The sequence below is a fragment of the Lynx rufus genome, unplaced genomic scaffold (assembly GCF_022079265.1).
Source record: "Lynx rufus isolate CCGP_SWC_20201006 ecotype Redwood Valley unplaced genomic scaffold, mLynRuf1.p SCAF_2, whole genome shotgun sequence".
NCBI classification, from domain to species: Eukaryota; Metazoa; Chordata; class Mammalia; order Carnivora; family Felidae; genus Lynx; species Lynx rufus.
In genome coordinates, this window is record NW_025814834.1 from 64,874,166 (window position 1) to 64,889,854 (window position 15,689).

The following is a 15,689-nucleotide window of genomic DNA, read 5'->3' on the forward strand; positions in this document are numbered from 1 at the left end:
AATACCAGCCTCATTTAGAAAAACTAGCCATCATTGGTTTTTCCTTGCCATTTGTTTTAATCCCTGCAAAATGATTAGGATGGGGACTTCTGCTTCATGCCCTGTTTGTAGAGTCCCTTAAAATTCCTTGGGCTTGCCTGCAAAAATCACAAGAATCCCTTTCTTATGCATCCACTGTTTGCCAGACAGTGCGTGAAGTGTTTCACATACTCCACCTCGGTTAATTTAGTCCTCACGATCCCACAAGATGGTGATATCATCAGGCTCATTTTCTGTTCTAGGAATCCGAGACTCTGCGCAGCGTCTTCACTTACCCAGGATCATACAGTTGCAGGCACTGCAAATTCAACTCTGGTCTCGCATCACAGCCCCAACTCTTCAACAACAGTTCATTCTTAGAGACAGGACGCTGCAGCCTTGTGGTTTTATGGCTTTCTGTTTCTTTGTGGATTCCTCCTTTTGGATGACCATAAAGCCACAAGGCTGCGGGGGTCCTGCCTCTAAGAATGAACTTCTGTCGAAGAACTAACTGTGTGATTCTGGGTAAGTGAACCCCATATTGACAGCGGTTGAGACGGATTGTCTTCTGTGCTTTAAGCAGATTGAGTAGCATTGGCCTGTCTGGCACAGGAGTCTTGTAAGAGAACCCATACACATCTTCCCTTTCCCTGATAGCTTGAGAATGTAGTAATGTGCTGTTCCCAGTAAATGGAAATTAATGGCTTTTTTCCCAAAAGGTAGCTTAAGATGTTAAATAAAGCCAGACTCAGGAGCGTCCTTCTATTTCTGTCACTTACCTCTCTATCCAGCCCTAGTGAAACCTGAGGGGGTCTCTTTGTTGTTACCACTTGCCAGCCAGTTTGAGAGCCACTTGATAGAGCTAATTTGAACTGCTTCTTGGCCTAATCTTCTGTGGAACACTAACATCCTGGCGAAACCACAGAGATTCAAACGCATTTGCCTTCGTTCATCCATTTGGCTATTTCCTTGAAGAATAAAAGATCAAAGGATTTCAGAAGCACTTTTCCTCAAAAACTACTGCTGCTCGTGGTCCTTTTATCTCTCAGCTGTTTATCATTTTTATCTCCAAGCTTTTTTTGCTTTCTAAGGGAGAGTGTCAGGAGCCTGAAAATCGTCTAAAGAACAAGTTGTATCTTGCTGCTGTGGTTCTTTACCTCACAGAACAGTGGTTTACTCGGGGGGTGGTTGGGGCACTTTAAAAAAATCACTGCTGCCTGGGTCCCATGCCAGATATCTTTAGTGTAATTACTCTTGGTGCAGCCTGGGTTTGGGGCATTTTGAAAGCATCCCCTGGTGATTCCAGTATTTAGCCACAGCTGAGAAACATGCTGTTTTGTGGATAGTTCAGTCTCTGATCTCTTTTCTCTCTACTCTCCCACCACTATTAAAATTATATGGCTCAAGTTTGAAAAGGTGTCTGTCCTTATATATCTGCTTACATAAGAAAAACAATGGCCCAGAGAGCAAAGATACTGGTTATATCAAGAAGAGCGTTTACTTTTTTTCCTTGCCCAGCGAGATCTTGTACTTCACTTATTATAAGTCAGATGAAGCTAGATTTCCATTGTTGGCATGACCAGAGGCAGGAAGATCAGAAACCTTTTTCATATGTAACACTTTTAACAAAGTGGTTCAAGCACAGAGGGCATTTCAGCTCAAGTGTAACATGCTTTCAGTTTAACATCTCAGTACTGCCTCTTTGTTGATTGCCGTAAGCCTTGCCTTGAGACAAGTCTCCATAAATGCCTTTTAAGGCATTTTTAAATTTGCTCCTTTGCAGTCTTATAAAGTAATTGAATCTTGCTGCTTTCGACGTGGAATTTTTGAAATTGCATTAATAAAAATACGAAAGATAATTTGCCCTTAAAGAATACAAATTGTGAGTATATGTAACTAACATCCAGTTGGTACACATTTACATGAGCATTGTAGATTTTAGATACTGAAGTTTAATAACATGCATTACGTACAGTGATTTTCACAGGCATTTTGTCAATTAATGACTAACGGGCCTTAGTTTTCGAGGCTTTCAGCTCAGGTGTAGTTGGAGGCTGCATAACGGAAGGCAGCATTTCCTGAAGCACGGGTAAAGCAAAGACCAAAATGAGATTTAAAACTACTTAAGAGTATTAACTTTTTTTCTCCCTACTGAAAGGGGAGTAAGGTAAGAAAAATCTTCAGGGAACCTATCAGTTCAAGAAGATCCAGGTAGCCTCTCTGAGCCTCCTGCTCCAGTCTGAGACACTGGTTCTCCAGGTGTGGTCCCCAGACCAGCAGTGTCTGCTTCATCTGGAAACTTGATAAAAATGTAGCCTTCCAGGGCCACATCCCAGGCCTAATGAATCAGAGTCTCTGGGGGGCGGGGCACAGGAATCGGTTTTAACAAGCTCTCCAGGTGATGCTAAGGTTTGCTAAGCATCACCTAAGGTGATGCTAAGGTTTGAGGAAACTGCTTTATAGGAAACATGGAGCTAACTCAGTGCTTCACACTTTGGGAAGCACTCAGGTAGAACAGTGGTTCCAACTCTACTGACCTTTTGCGTCATCAAGGGAGCTCAAAATCCCAGTACCCAAGCCACACCCCAGACCAATTCATTCACGACCTCTGGGATGGCAGTGTAGATTTTCAAATTTCCAGTGGTTCCAAAGCGGACGCAGGTTTGAGGTGGAATATACTAAATCCTTTGTTGGCATTTCAGCAGTCTTCACAGCATCTGCACCAGAAGTAGGTTCCATTTCAAGACCACTTTGCTCATCCATAAAAAGCAACTCCTCATCTGCTCAGATTTTATCCTGACCTTGTGGCAATTCAGTCCCGTCTTCAGGCTCCACTTCTAATTCTAGTTCTCTTGCTGTTTCTACTACATCTGAAGTTACTTTCTCCACTGAAACTTTGAAGCCCTCAAAGTCATCCATGAGGACTGGGAACGGTTTCTTCCAAATTCCTGTGAATGTAGACATTTTGACCTCTTCCTAAGAGTCACTCATGCCCTTAATGGCATTTAGAAAGGTGAAGTTTTCTGGAAGGTATTCGATTTTCTTTGCCCAGATCCATCAGAGAAATCACTGTCTGCGGCAGCTATAGCCTTATGAAAAGTATTTCTTAAATAATAAGACTTGAAAGTTAAGGGGCATGTGGGTGGCTCAGTCAGGTGAGTGTCTGACTTTGGCTCAGGTCAAAAGTTGAAATTACTCCTTGACCCATGGACTCTAGAATGGATATTGTGTTAGCAGGCATGAAAACCACATTAATCTCATGGTCCAGCTCCATCAGATCTCTTGGGTGACCAAGTACATTGTCAGTGAGCAGTAATATTCTGAAAGGAATCTTTTCTGAGCAGTTCTTAACAGTGGGCTTCAAATATTTCAATAAACCATTTTGTAAGCCAATGTGCTGTTGTTCCATTTATAGAGTACATATTCTATAAATAGCTCTAACATAATTCTTAAGGGCCCTAAGATTTTTGGAATGGTAAATGAGCATTGTCTTCAATGTAAAATCACCAGCTAACATTAGCCCCTAAGAGGAGTCAGCCTGTCCCCTTTGAAGCTTTGAAGCCAGGCACTGACGTCTCCTCTCTACCTGTGAAGTCCAAAGTGGCATTTTCTTCCAAAAGAAAACTGTTTTGGGGGCGCCTGGGTGGCTCAGTCAGTTAAGCGTCTGACTTTGGCTTAGGTCATGATCTCACGGCTAGTGAGTTCGAGCCCCATGTCAGGCTCTGTGCTGACAGCTCAGAGCCTGGAGCCTGCTTCAGATTCTGTGTCTCCCTCTTTCTCTGCCCCTCCCCTGCTCATGCTCTCTCTCTCTCTCTCTCTCTCTCAAAAACATGAAAAAAAAATTTTAAGCTGTTTTTGTCTACACAGAAAATCTGTTGTTTAGTGTAGCCACCTTCTTTAATTCTCTTAGCTGGATCTTCTGGATAACTTGCTGCTTCACCTCGTACTTTTATGTGATGGAGATAACTTCCTTCCTTAAACCTCATGAACCAACCTCTGCTAACTTCCAAATTTTCTTCTGCAACTTCCTCACTTCCCTCAGACTTAAAAGAATTGAAGAAAGTTAGGGCCTTGCTCTGGATTAGGCTTTGGCTTAAGGGAATGTGGTGGCTGATTTGATCTTGTATCCAGACCACCAAATCTTTCTTCATATCAGCAGTTAAGACGGCTGTTTTGCTCTCTTGTCATTCGTGTGTTCACTGGAGTAGTGTATGTTCAATTTCCTTCAAGATCTTTTTTTGAACTTTGGCATTCACAGCTTGTGAGAGGCCTAGCTTTTGGCCTGTCTCTGCTTTTGACATGCCTTCCTCATTAAGCTGAATCATTTTTAGGTTTTAATTTAAAGTGAGAGATGTGTGATTCTTTCTTTCCCTTGAACATTTGGAGGCCATTGTAGGGTTATTAAGTGGCCCAATTTCAATACAGTTGTGTCTCAAGGAATCAGGAGGCCTGAGGAGAGGGAGAGAGGTGAGTGGAACAGTCAGAACACACACAACATTTATGGGTTAAGTTCGTGGGCCCCAAAACAACTGCAAAAGTAACCTCAGAGATCACTGATGTCATATCACCATAACAAATGTAATGAAAAAGTTTTAAAAATTGTGAGAATTACCAAAATATTACACAGACACGAAGCGAACCAATGCTTTTGGGAAAATTACACCAATAGACTTACTTGGTATAGGATTGCCACAAACCTTCAGTTTGTGAAAAATGTGGTATCCGTGAAAGGCAACAAAGTGAAGTGCAATAAAACAAGGTATGCTTGTATACTGAAGGATAGTGGTTGTCTCCAGGAAAAGCTCTTGTGAGGTTGAGTTGTAAGCTGAACTAGCCATGTTTTTCCCCATGGAACACTAATTTTATTTGGAAGAGTAACTGACAAAATGTGGTTGTTCAGACTAAGGAATTGGCAGACATTTTTCCAACATGAACCAAGTAAGCCTGGCGCTTTAAGGAAAACAACTGGCCATATTTGTCCTCGATAATAAATTTCAGCTTTCGAGCAGAAAAATGACTTTGGAAAACTTGCATCTGCCCCTGTAACCTTGACAGCATCCCAGTACTTACTTTTTCTGATGAGATTAGTGATATGTGATAGTTTTGAACATGATTGGTTGGCATGGTGTATTGAGACATAGAGATTATAGAACAAACTGTGTCAGCAGTGGAAGATGTGCATAATTCAGTGATGCCGAAAAGTCATACCTGGGCAAAAAGATCAATTCAAAACGCAAGATAGACTAATGGTTTTAATCTAACAGAGAATGAAATTTCAATACTATGGTTTCAGATTCCACGTCGCAACTAACTTTTAGGAAACTCCACTTGGAAAGTCTCAAAGTAGTAACAAACAATATCCACAATTATCAGAAAGACTTTTAAAATTCTATTTGTTCCCTTTTTCAACTACATATTTATATGAGGCTGGATTCTCTTATATATACTTCAAGGAAAACAACCTAAAACAATAGTTTGAATGTAGAAGCAGATAGGGAAATCTCACCATCTTCCATTAAGCAAGACATTAAAGAGATTTGCAAAATATAAAGCAGTGCCACTCAGTTTGGGTAAACTGGTTATTTTTCATGATTTTATTTATGCTAGCATGTAGTGGTTTTATTATTAGATTTAATGAAGTCGTAAATGAATAATTCAGAAATTTCTCAGTTTTAATTTCTGAGACCTTCAGTATAATATAATCTACATAACCATGTTTGTTTTTAATTATTTTAATACTTAAAAATACTTTAAACATGACTTCAATAATGTTAAAAAATTTTCAGTTTTAATTTCTAAAATAGTCAATATAATAAATGTAACCTGCAAAAACATAAGCTTTTTAAGTTTTATTTTGATTCCAGTATAGTTATCATACAGTGTTACATTAGTTTCAAGGTGAACAATGTTATGATTCAACACTTCCATACACCCAGTGTTCACCACAAGGGCCCTCCTTAATCCCCATTGCTTATTTCACCCATCCCCCCACCCACGCTCCTCTGGTAGCCATCAGTTTGTTCTCTATGGTCAAGAGTTAAGCTTCTTGGTTTGTCTCTTTTTGTTTTCCCTTTGCTTATTTGTTTTGTTTCTTAACTTCCACGTATGAGTGAAATCATATGGCATTTGTCTTTCTGTGACTCCTTTTGCTTAGCGTTGTATTGTCTAGCTCCATCCATGTCATTGCAAATAGCAAGATTTCATTCTTTTTACGGCTGAATAATATTTTGTGTGTGTATGTATGTATGTATATGTATATATGTATACATATATATGAACATACTACATCTTCTTTATCCATTCATCGATCAGTGGATGCTTGACTGCTTCCATATCATGGCCACGGTGAATAATGCTGCTATAAGCATACAGGTGCACGTATTCTTCTGAATTGGTGTTTTTGTATTCTTTGAGTAAATACTCCATAGTGCAATTGCTGGATCATAGGGTAGTTCTAACTTTTTGAGGAACTCCCACATATTCTTTTCCGTAGTGGCTGCACAAGTTTGCATTCCCACCAATAGTGAGTGTTCCTTTTCTCCACATCCTCGCCAACAGCTGTTGTTTCTTGTGTTGCTTTTAGCCATTCTGACAGTTATGAGGTCATATTGTAGTTTTGATTTGCAGTCCTCTGATGGTAATTGATGTGAATATCTTTTCATGGGTCTCTTGGCCATCTATCTAATCTTCTTTGAAGAAATGTGTGTTTGTGTCTTCTGCCCATTTTATAATTGGATTATTTGTTTCTTACATGTTGAGTTCTGTAAGTTTTAAAATATATTTTGGATACTAACTCTTTATTGGATGTCATTTGTAAATATCTTCTCCCTTTCAGTAGGCTGCCTTTTAGTTTTGTTTCCTTTGCTGGTGTAGAAACTTTTTATTTTGATGAAGTCCCAATAGTTTTTTTGCTTTTGTTTCTCTTGCCCCAGACTTATTTAGTAAGAAGTTGCTATGGCCGGTGTCAGTGAGGTTACTGCTTGTGTTCTCTACTAGGATTTTTATGGTTTCAGATCTCATGTCTAGGTCTTTAATCCATTTTGAATTTTTGTATATGGGGTCAGAGAATGGTCCAGTTTTCCCAACACCATTTGTTGAACAGACTGTCTTTAGCCCATTGGATACTCTTTTATGCTTTGTTAAAGATTAATTGACCATATAATTGTGGGTTTATTTCTGGGTTTTCTACTCTGTTCCATTGATCGATGTGTCTGTTTTTGTGCCAGTATCATACAGTTTTGATGACTACAGCTTTGCAGTCTAACTTGAAGTCCAGAATTGTGATGCCTCCAGCTTTGCTTTTTCAAGATTGCTTTGGTTACTCAGGGTCTTTTGTAGTTCTATACAAATTCTAGGATTTTTGTTCTAGTTTTGTGGAGAATGCTGGTGGTATTTTGGTGTTAATTCCTTTGGGTAGAATAGACATCTTAACAATATTTGTACTTCCAGTCCATGGGAATGGAATGTCTTTTCGTTTCTTTGTGTCTTCTTCAATTTCTTTCATCAGTATTTTATTCCTAGGTATCTTAGTATTTTTGGAGCAATTGTAAATGGGATTGTTTTCTTAATTTCTCTTTCTGCTGCTTCATTATTGGTATATAGAAATACCACAGATTTCTGTACATTGATTTTTGCATCCTGTGACATTACTGAATTTGTTGATCACTTCTAGTAGTTTTTTGGTGGGGTCTTTTGGGTTTTCTATAAATAGTGTCATGTCATCTGTAAATGTGAATGTTTCACTTCTTCCTTAATGATTTGGATGCCTTTTATTTATTTTTGTTGTCTGATTGCTGTGGCTAGGACTTTCAGTATTATGTTGAATAACAGTGGGGAGCGTGGACATCCTTGTCTTGTTCCTAACCTTAGAGAAAAAGCTGTTTTTCCCCATTAAGGATGTTAACTGTTTTTCATAGATGGCCTTTATTATATTGAGGTATGTTCCCTCTGAACCTACTCTGTTGAAGACTTTTATCATGAATGAAGGTTGTACTTTGTCAAGTGTTTTTTGTGTCCATTGAAATGATACGTTTTTTTTTTCCTTTCTCTTAATGTTGTATCACATTGATTTGTGAATATTGAACCAGCCTTGCATCCCAGGAATAAATCCCACTTGATGGTGATGAATGATTTAAAACAAAACAAAAGCACAAGATTTTGAAGTCCTTGATAATTTTTAAGAGTATAAAGAGTACCTGAGACCAAGAAGTTTGAGAACTGCTGCTTTAAGGGTCTCTGGTCCCTTAAAAAGATTCCAGAATCTTTTGCATATTGCCCTCAGTGTTTTGCAGGCCACAGTGAGAGAGGCAAGGACTCAGCCTTGGTTAAGAGAGAGTCAGCTGGGTAGTGGGAGAAGAAGAACCGAGTGCCTGACTCAAAGCCAGGCAACCTGGTCTGTGCCTCTTTGTCAGGAAACCGAATGTTCCAGTGTCGCTGGGGGAGGTAGGCGCTGGGACTGAGGGTGACAGGTGGACTCCCTGTGTGACGTACCCACAATAACCACTGGTTTGATCACCCACTTGCATTGTAAATTCTCACTTCCACTACTCTTCACAAGAGGGACTTAAGATTTTTCTTTCATGTCTAGTTGGCTTAACCACTATTGGATATTTTGTTTTTATTTCGGGTCATTTCAACCTCCTGCTCGTCCCACTGCCAAATTTCTGATGTATCTTTGACATGCAGGGATGCGCTTCACAGCTTCACACTGTCTGCTCCCTCCTCATCCCTGCCAGCAGCTATTGGTGCTCCTGGGGTGTTTGTCATTTGCCTATTAATTACATGCGTTGTGTCTGCCCCCATTCACTGCATTGAGTAAGTGAGCAGTAAGTCAGTCAGCAGTAACTACATAGCAGGGGAAGGTTTAGGGAGATACACAAACAGGGCTTGTGGAACAAGAAAACTGGTGGTGGTGGGGGTTGAGTGTCATAGTATTTGTATGACAAACACCCACGGGAAAATACCTTATCTGACAACCCTCCTGTGCCTGTACTACTTTGTTAAAAGTGATAAGGAAAGGGACGTTTTTGATCTTACTGCCCTTTACTGAATATCTTGTCAGAGTAAAGCTAGAGAAATCATTGGACAGGGACAGAGTAAATTCTTTAAATGTCAACTAACGTTTCTACCCTTTATGCTTATATAAGAAAATCAACAGCGTAAGTGCTGACACCATTACTTTAAAGATAATTACTTAAAAATATTCAAGTTATATGTTCTAATTAGCTGCTTATTGTAAGGGAGAATGTTGAGGTTGACAAAGGGCTGAGTTTATGTACTGTTTTTTGGAGCAGCGCAGAGCGGTTCATTGTGATGATTGGAAAGGGCTTTTTTTTACATGGGAAACTAATTGTTTTGACAATAATTTAGCAGGAATTAGGCCAAGAAAAAGTTTGGATGGCCCTTTAGTGATTAATTGCCCATTCTCAGTCATTCATCATACATTTTTCTCCCTACTTGTGGTACTTACATAATGTCTGGTTCTGATTTATGTACTCTGAAGAGGCAGCCTGGAATGGTGATCTGAGTACTGTGTGTGTGTGTGCACATGCATGTGTAGGAAAGAGAGGGAAGTGAAAAAAAAAAAACACTTGAATGAGGACAAGTGAGAGGTTTGATGGACAGTGACTTGTTTCACTTTTTAATTTTGAAGAAAAATCAAAATATTTGACATGCTATAATTTAGGCCAATTTTAGGCAATAAATGTTCTAAAATATTATAAACCAAACTCTGTCATGGAAAAATAAGTTATCTATCATGAGCCATTCAACTACTTGGTAACCACTTTTTTTTTCTTTTTTTTTTTTTTTGTCAGTATTAAGACACCTTTTGGTAAAAACCAGGTTTACCCTCAATGACCTAAGTCGCTTGTGCTCATTTTCATAATTTTTTTTTAATAAATGGAAGTGTGTACATCTTGATTCCCTCTACCAATTTTGCCCATCCACCCAGCCCCTTCCTTTCTGGTAACCACCAACTTTGTTTTCTGTATTTAAGAGTCTGTTTCATTGTTCATTTGTTTTGTGTTTTAGATTCCACATATAAATGAAATACGATATTTGTCCTTCTCTGACTATCTCACTTAGCATAATATCCTCTAGGTCCATCCTTGTTGCAAATGGCCAGATCTTATTCCTCTTTACGGATGAGTAATATTCCAGTGTATATACATATACCACATCTTTATCCATTTATTTGTGGACAGACACTTAGGTTGGTTTGATATCTTGGCTATTATACATAATGCTGCAGTAAACATAGGGGTGCATATATCCTTTCAAATTACTGTTTTCATTTTCTTTGGTAAATAGCCAGTAGTGGAACTACTGGTATTTCTATTTTAATTGTTCGAGGAACCTCCATATTGTTTTCCACAGTGGCTGTACCACTGCATTCCCCGCCAACAGTGCACAAAAATTACCTTCTCTCCCGACCCTTGCCAACATTTGTTATTTCTTGTCTTTTGATCCTTTCGTTCTGGCAGGTATAAGGTGATATCTCATTGGATTTTGATTTACATTTCCCTGATGATGAGTGATGTTGAGCATCTTTTCATGTATATTTTGGCTATCTGTAAGTCTTCTTTGGAAAAATGCCTACTCAGGTCCTCTGCCCATTTTTTTTACTGGATTATGTATTTTTTGGTTGTTGTTGAATTGTAGAAGTTATATTTTAGATTATTGACCTGTTATCCAATATATAATTTACAAATATCTTCTCCCATTCAATAGGTTGCCTTTTCATTTTGTTGATGGTTTCCTTTGCTGTGCAAAAGCTTTTTATTTGATGTAGTTCCAATAGTTTATTTTTGCTTTTGTTTCCCTTGCCTGAGAAGTCAGGTCCAGAAAAATGTTGCTAGGGCTGATGTCTAAGAGATTACTGCCTGTGTTTTTTTTCTAGGATTTTTATGGTTTTAGGCCTTCAATTCATTTTATTTTTGTGTATGGTGTAAGAAAGTGGCCTAGTTTCATTCTTTGCACGTAGCTGTCCAGTTTTCGCAGCACTGTTTGTGGGGGGACTGTCTTTTCTTCATTGTATACTCTTGCCTCCTTTGTTGTAGATTAATTGACCATATAAGTATGGGATTGTTTCTGGGCTATCATGTTCCATTGATCTGTTTGTGTTTTTGTCCCACTACCATACTGTTTTGATTACCATAGCTTTGTAGTATATCTTGAAGTTTGGGATTTTGATACCTCCCTGCTTTGTCCTTCTTTCTCAAGATTGCTTTGGCTATTTGGAGTCTTTTGTGGTTCCATATAAACTATGATTATTTGTCCTAGTTCTGCGAAAAATACTACTGGTATTTTGAGAGGGATTGCATTGGGTGATATGGATATTTTCTCTCTCCATTTGTGTCTTCAGTTTCTTTCATTAATGTCTTACTATTTTCACAGTACAGGTCTTTCACCTTTTTGGCTAAATTTATTCCAAGATATTTTATTGTAATATTCCTTTAAAATTATTAAGGAACTCTAATTTGAAAGTATATTTAAGATCACTTTCTTGGCAGTCTCAAAGCTTTAAGCCTAGACATTGTGGTGTTTTAACGGGAACAAATCCCTCCCCCCTCTGCACCCCTGTTTTCTGCACTTCATAGCAAGCATGATGGCCAGATTTGTTACAGTAGTAATTAAGCACTGGAAGAAATGGGACACTGGCCCCACACAGATTGTGCCTTTGCTTGGATCAACTGGCACTGAAGGTGTCTTTTTCCCTTTTCAGGCTTCAGGCTGTGATGGGTCGGAGATTCCGGACGAAGTGAAGCTGATTGGGTTTGCCCAGTTGAGTGTCAGCTGATGTATGTCCCTTGACATCTCCCCCTGATCTGTCATGCCCCCACCTCACACCATTTCCCTCGATCTTCCTCCCCCACCCCTACTCCCTCCCCCTCACTCCCAATTCCCACAAAATCAGAAGATTGTGAAGAGTCTGGCTTCAGTGACATGGGATAAAAAAGAATTTTTTTAAACTTACAACACTCCGAGTTCTGCTTTATTCTCTAGCAATCCACAGTATGAGAACAAGCAAATGCCACAGCTGCACGACTGTTGCTAATTTTTCCAAAAGCTATTTAATATTCTTAGCAATCAATTCGGATATCCCTTAAGTGAAAAGAATCTGAAATACACTCAGGTGGTCCTATTTATTGGCAACAAAAGGAATTTTTTCTATCAGAAGCCTATTTCTTCTTTCATTGTTGTTCTTTCTGTTCTACTTTAATTGTACATCTGACAATACTGCCTCTTTTATGTTGTATTTAGAAATTAATATACTTATAAAATTAAGATTTATTAGCCAAACTTGAATTCTAGTTTTAAAACTGACTGTGAATTTTATTTTTCATATATTTATGCATTACACACCTTAGCTATAAGAAGAAAAGTTTTTGATTATATGCTTCTTGCAGTTAATCTCTTGTTATTTAAACAAAAAAAAAATTCAGGTCTATCTTTGGAGTATTTATAACTTTTGATTTTTGAAATGACTGAATTAGGAACTTAGATGCTTATTCTTTTGGTTTGTTTGCCTAAAAACCAATCCACAATCTGATTGTCTCTTGGGAGAGGGAGGTGCCTTGCAAACTTTCATATTAAGAATGTGCCTGAGGCTGCTTTACTCTGGAATAGTCTCAGATCTAAAACTTCCTCTACATAAAGTGGCATATGTAAGTTTTGCTTCATTGGAACATATAGAATGCTATATAAAATGTTGCCATTCTATTAGACTGCTAATTATGTACCCATCTCTGATTTGACTTCTCTGTGATAGGATTTGTTATTCCAAAGGTGATAAACTTGAAGATACCAGAATCTGAGTTTTACTTGAAATTCTGCAGAATACCCAGATGGAGTGAAAAATAGAAAGGGTTTTTGTGCAATGACTAAAAAAAGGTAAAATGCTGTTAAGTTTCGAGAATAAATACTTTCACCCAAGTAGCCCTCTGCTTGACTATATATTAAGGAATAGTAAACCTTAGGATTTTCAAAATTGGAGTCTAAACTTTCAGGGAGGTGGGCTCCCAGGATGGTACCATTGCTCTTTCCTAGCTAACCCTAGATATGGCAGCTCTTTAATGTACTTTAAAAAGCAAATATATATTACTAAGGAAAGAAAAGTTATTTATAATTGCCTTGTCATAATTGTTAAGGTGTTCTAGAGCCATTTGCATACAACTTAATGTAATTTCATTCCATTCTATTGTTTACACAACAATTACTCAAAGATGACTGCAAAGGTAAAAGGAAAATAAAAGTGTATTGCACAAAGAGATGGTGTCACATGGTTTCCTTCCTCCTTCAGGTAGCACCTGCATGGCAGCAATGAGATTTAGCACTCCCATGCCTCCCAAGAACTAAGGAGGGAAAAGTGCCCTAAAGGGAACAAGGCATCCATTCAGTCTGAGAATCAGGTTTGACGATTATTCACACTCCATGTAGTAGGGCCACAGGGAATGAGAGCAAAAAAATTCCTTACAACCAATTCATTTTAGCCCTGAGGCTTGGAGTGGTTAAGTGACTTTTCCAGGGCCCTTCACAAAGCTACTTACAGAGCTGGTTTCCCAAGGCCCTGGTTCTGATATTCAGAGCATGTTCTTAACGCTCTATACAACTTGTAGACGAAAATAGTGTAAGACCCTCATCTTCTGAGAGAGTCAAACATACCTGAATAACTGGAGGACCTTGTTTTGCAACATAGTGATAAGTATCATACAATATCTGTTTAATGTATGTCCGTCGTCCCACATCTTTACTGCTAGCATTTGAGAGAGTTTATATACATCCATACAATAGGACAAAGATTTTTTTAATGAGAAAATTAGGAGGAAGGGTCCATAAGAACTGGTTAACAGTATGAATGCAAGGGTCAAGTTCATCCAAAGAGGTGTCTGTGTACAGCCCACTCGTTTTTGTTTTTTTTTTTTTCCTTTCTAAAGTTAGGAGAAATACAGTTTTTCCTAGTACTAAAGCCTGCAATGAATTTTTCTCTAGGCAGTTACATTTAGGTATTCAGAAACTTCAAAACTCTCCGAACAGCCCTACACATACATACATAGTTAAGTTTTGAACACTTACCTTTTCTAGTGCTTTCAGCAGATGCTCAGAGTCATGTGATAGGAAGTGCCAGTACCAGTCAGCAAGGAGCTGAGAGTGTAGTCCAAGCAGTTACTGTCACTTGTGCTCTTGAAAGACACAGTAATCTAACAGTTTAAAAGGAACGAATGCACTGTATGACCACGACTGTTTCTCTTAGCCAAGCTTTTGAGGAAAGAGGACATACAGCAATGAAGCATTCAAGGACCCAAGCTCCACTGAACACGTATGTCGTATTATTTGGATAGATTCATACGCCTTGACAAACAGGTGGGTTCACAGCCTCTTAGGAAAATCAAGGCACCCACGTCTCATACCTAAATACACACAAAAACTTTTTAACATCAGTGTGCCTCTATTATGGTCAACTTGTAAAGCTGTAGTAATAGAAGCAAGTTCCCTTTTATCTCATTTGAACTCCCAATGTATTCTCCTTGTGCGAAAAAAATGGTTTTCTGCACTTAAAACAACTTTTAGAGATCCTTATAAGTCATGTGTGATAAAAATTTCTTATTTTTCCAGGAAAAAAAAGTAGCCTTTGGTTTCCCATGTGTTCCATATCTTATGTGCTGGTAAACATGGTGGATGGCCCCCACGTCTGAGTAGGGTCAGGTAGTAGTCTTTAGACGAAGACCCAAGAATTCCCTCAAAAAAATATTCCTACGTACAATGATGTTGGCATGTAAAATTTTCCTATTAGGAATTTTCATTCACTCATTTCAGTAATGCACCTACAGTCTATTTAGTTTTAAGCAATATACCTCCCGGGTGAACCCTCCAAGTTAAATTACAGAGATGGTGAATATAAGCCCAATTCACGTTGGAGGGCTTCTGCCAAAACTTGGGATTTGCATTTGACAGTAAACGATCTTTTTGTTTTTTCTTGGAAGTACATTTGATAACAGAAGCTGTTGCTTAGTGAGGCCCACTGATGTTGTGACAGTAAAATCATATGATCAACTTAAAATAAAATGTTATCAATTTCTTATAACTGAAAACATGCTTCTAATTCACCCCAAAGTGGCCTTTATACAATATGATTCCACTTAAAGGGAACCCAGATATACCTGTTTTTCTGCTGTACATATTTATATTGCCAAATCCTAGCTAAGAATGCTGACTCTCACCAGGATATTTAGGGCTAGTTTGAATATAAGTAGGGTGCCACGGTGGGTGGTACTAGAACATTCCCCCTCAGGACTGGAATGTCCCAGCCTGGAAGTACACGCTGCTTTCCAGGGTTCTATTACAAGGCCTAACAGCCATAAACAAATGGCTTTCAAGTGATAATTTCCATTGTGTATCTTCATGAACTAAATAAGTGAGTGTTACCTTTAGGCTAATGCAACACTGCCTAGAGTTTGGTGCTTGGGATGTGCACTCTCAGGAATAATAGAAATATTTAAGGCATGTAACTGGTGCAGACAGTAAGAAAATATGTTTAAAATGATAAAGTGACTCACTCCCTCAGTATATCGATTAACACCCAAACCACCACCAAAAATGAGGGAGCTGGCACTCCACTGGAAAAGACAAGGCATCAAAAAATGGTCAAAAGTACTTGTTTCCAGGGGCAT

The 15,689-nt window shown here is 38.6% G+C and overlaps 1 protein-coding gene across 2 annotated transcripts in view; it reads left to right on the forward strand.

The window, feature by feature from the left end:
- Nucleotides 1-13,289, forward strand: part of STK39 (serine/threonine kinase 39) — a 313,878-nt gene extending 300,589 nt beyond the window's left edge. For both annotated transcript variants that reach the window (XM_047082584.1, XM_047082585.1), the window contains exon 18: nucleotides 11,744-13,289. In XM_047082584.1, coding sequence (XP_046938540.1) covers nucleotides 11,744-11,818 — 75 coding nt within the window. In that variant the 3' untranslated portion in view covers nucleotides 11,819-13,289. The remainder of the gene's footprint in view (nucleotides 1-11,743) is intronic.
- The last annotated feature ends 2,400 nt before the right edge of the window (nucleotides 13,290-15,689 follow it).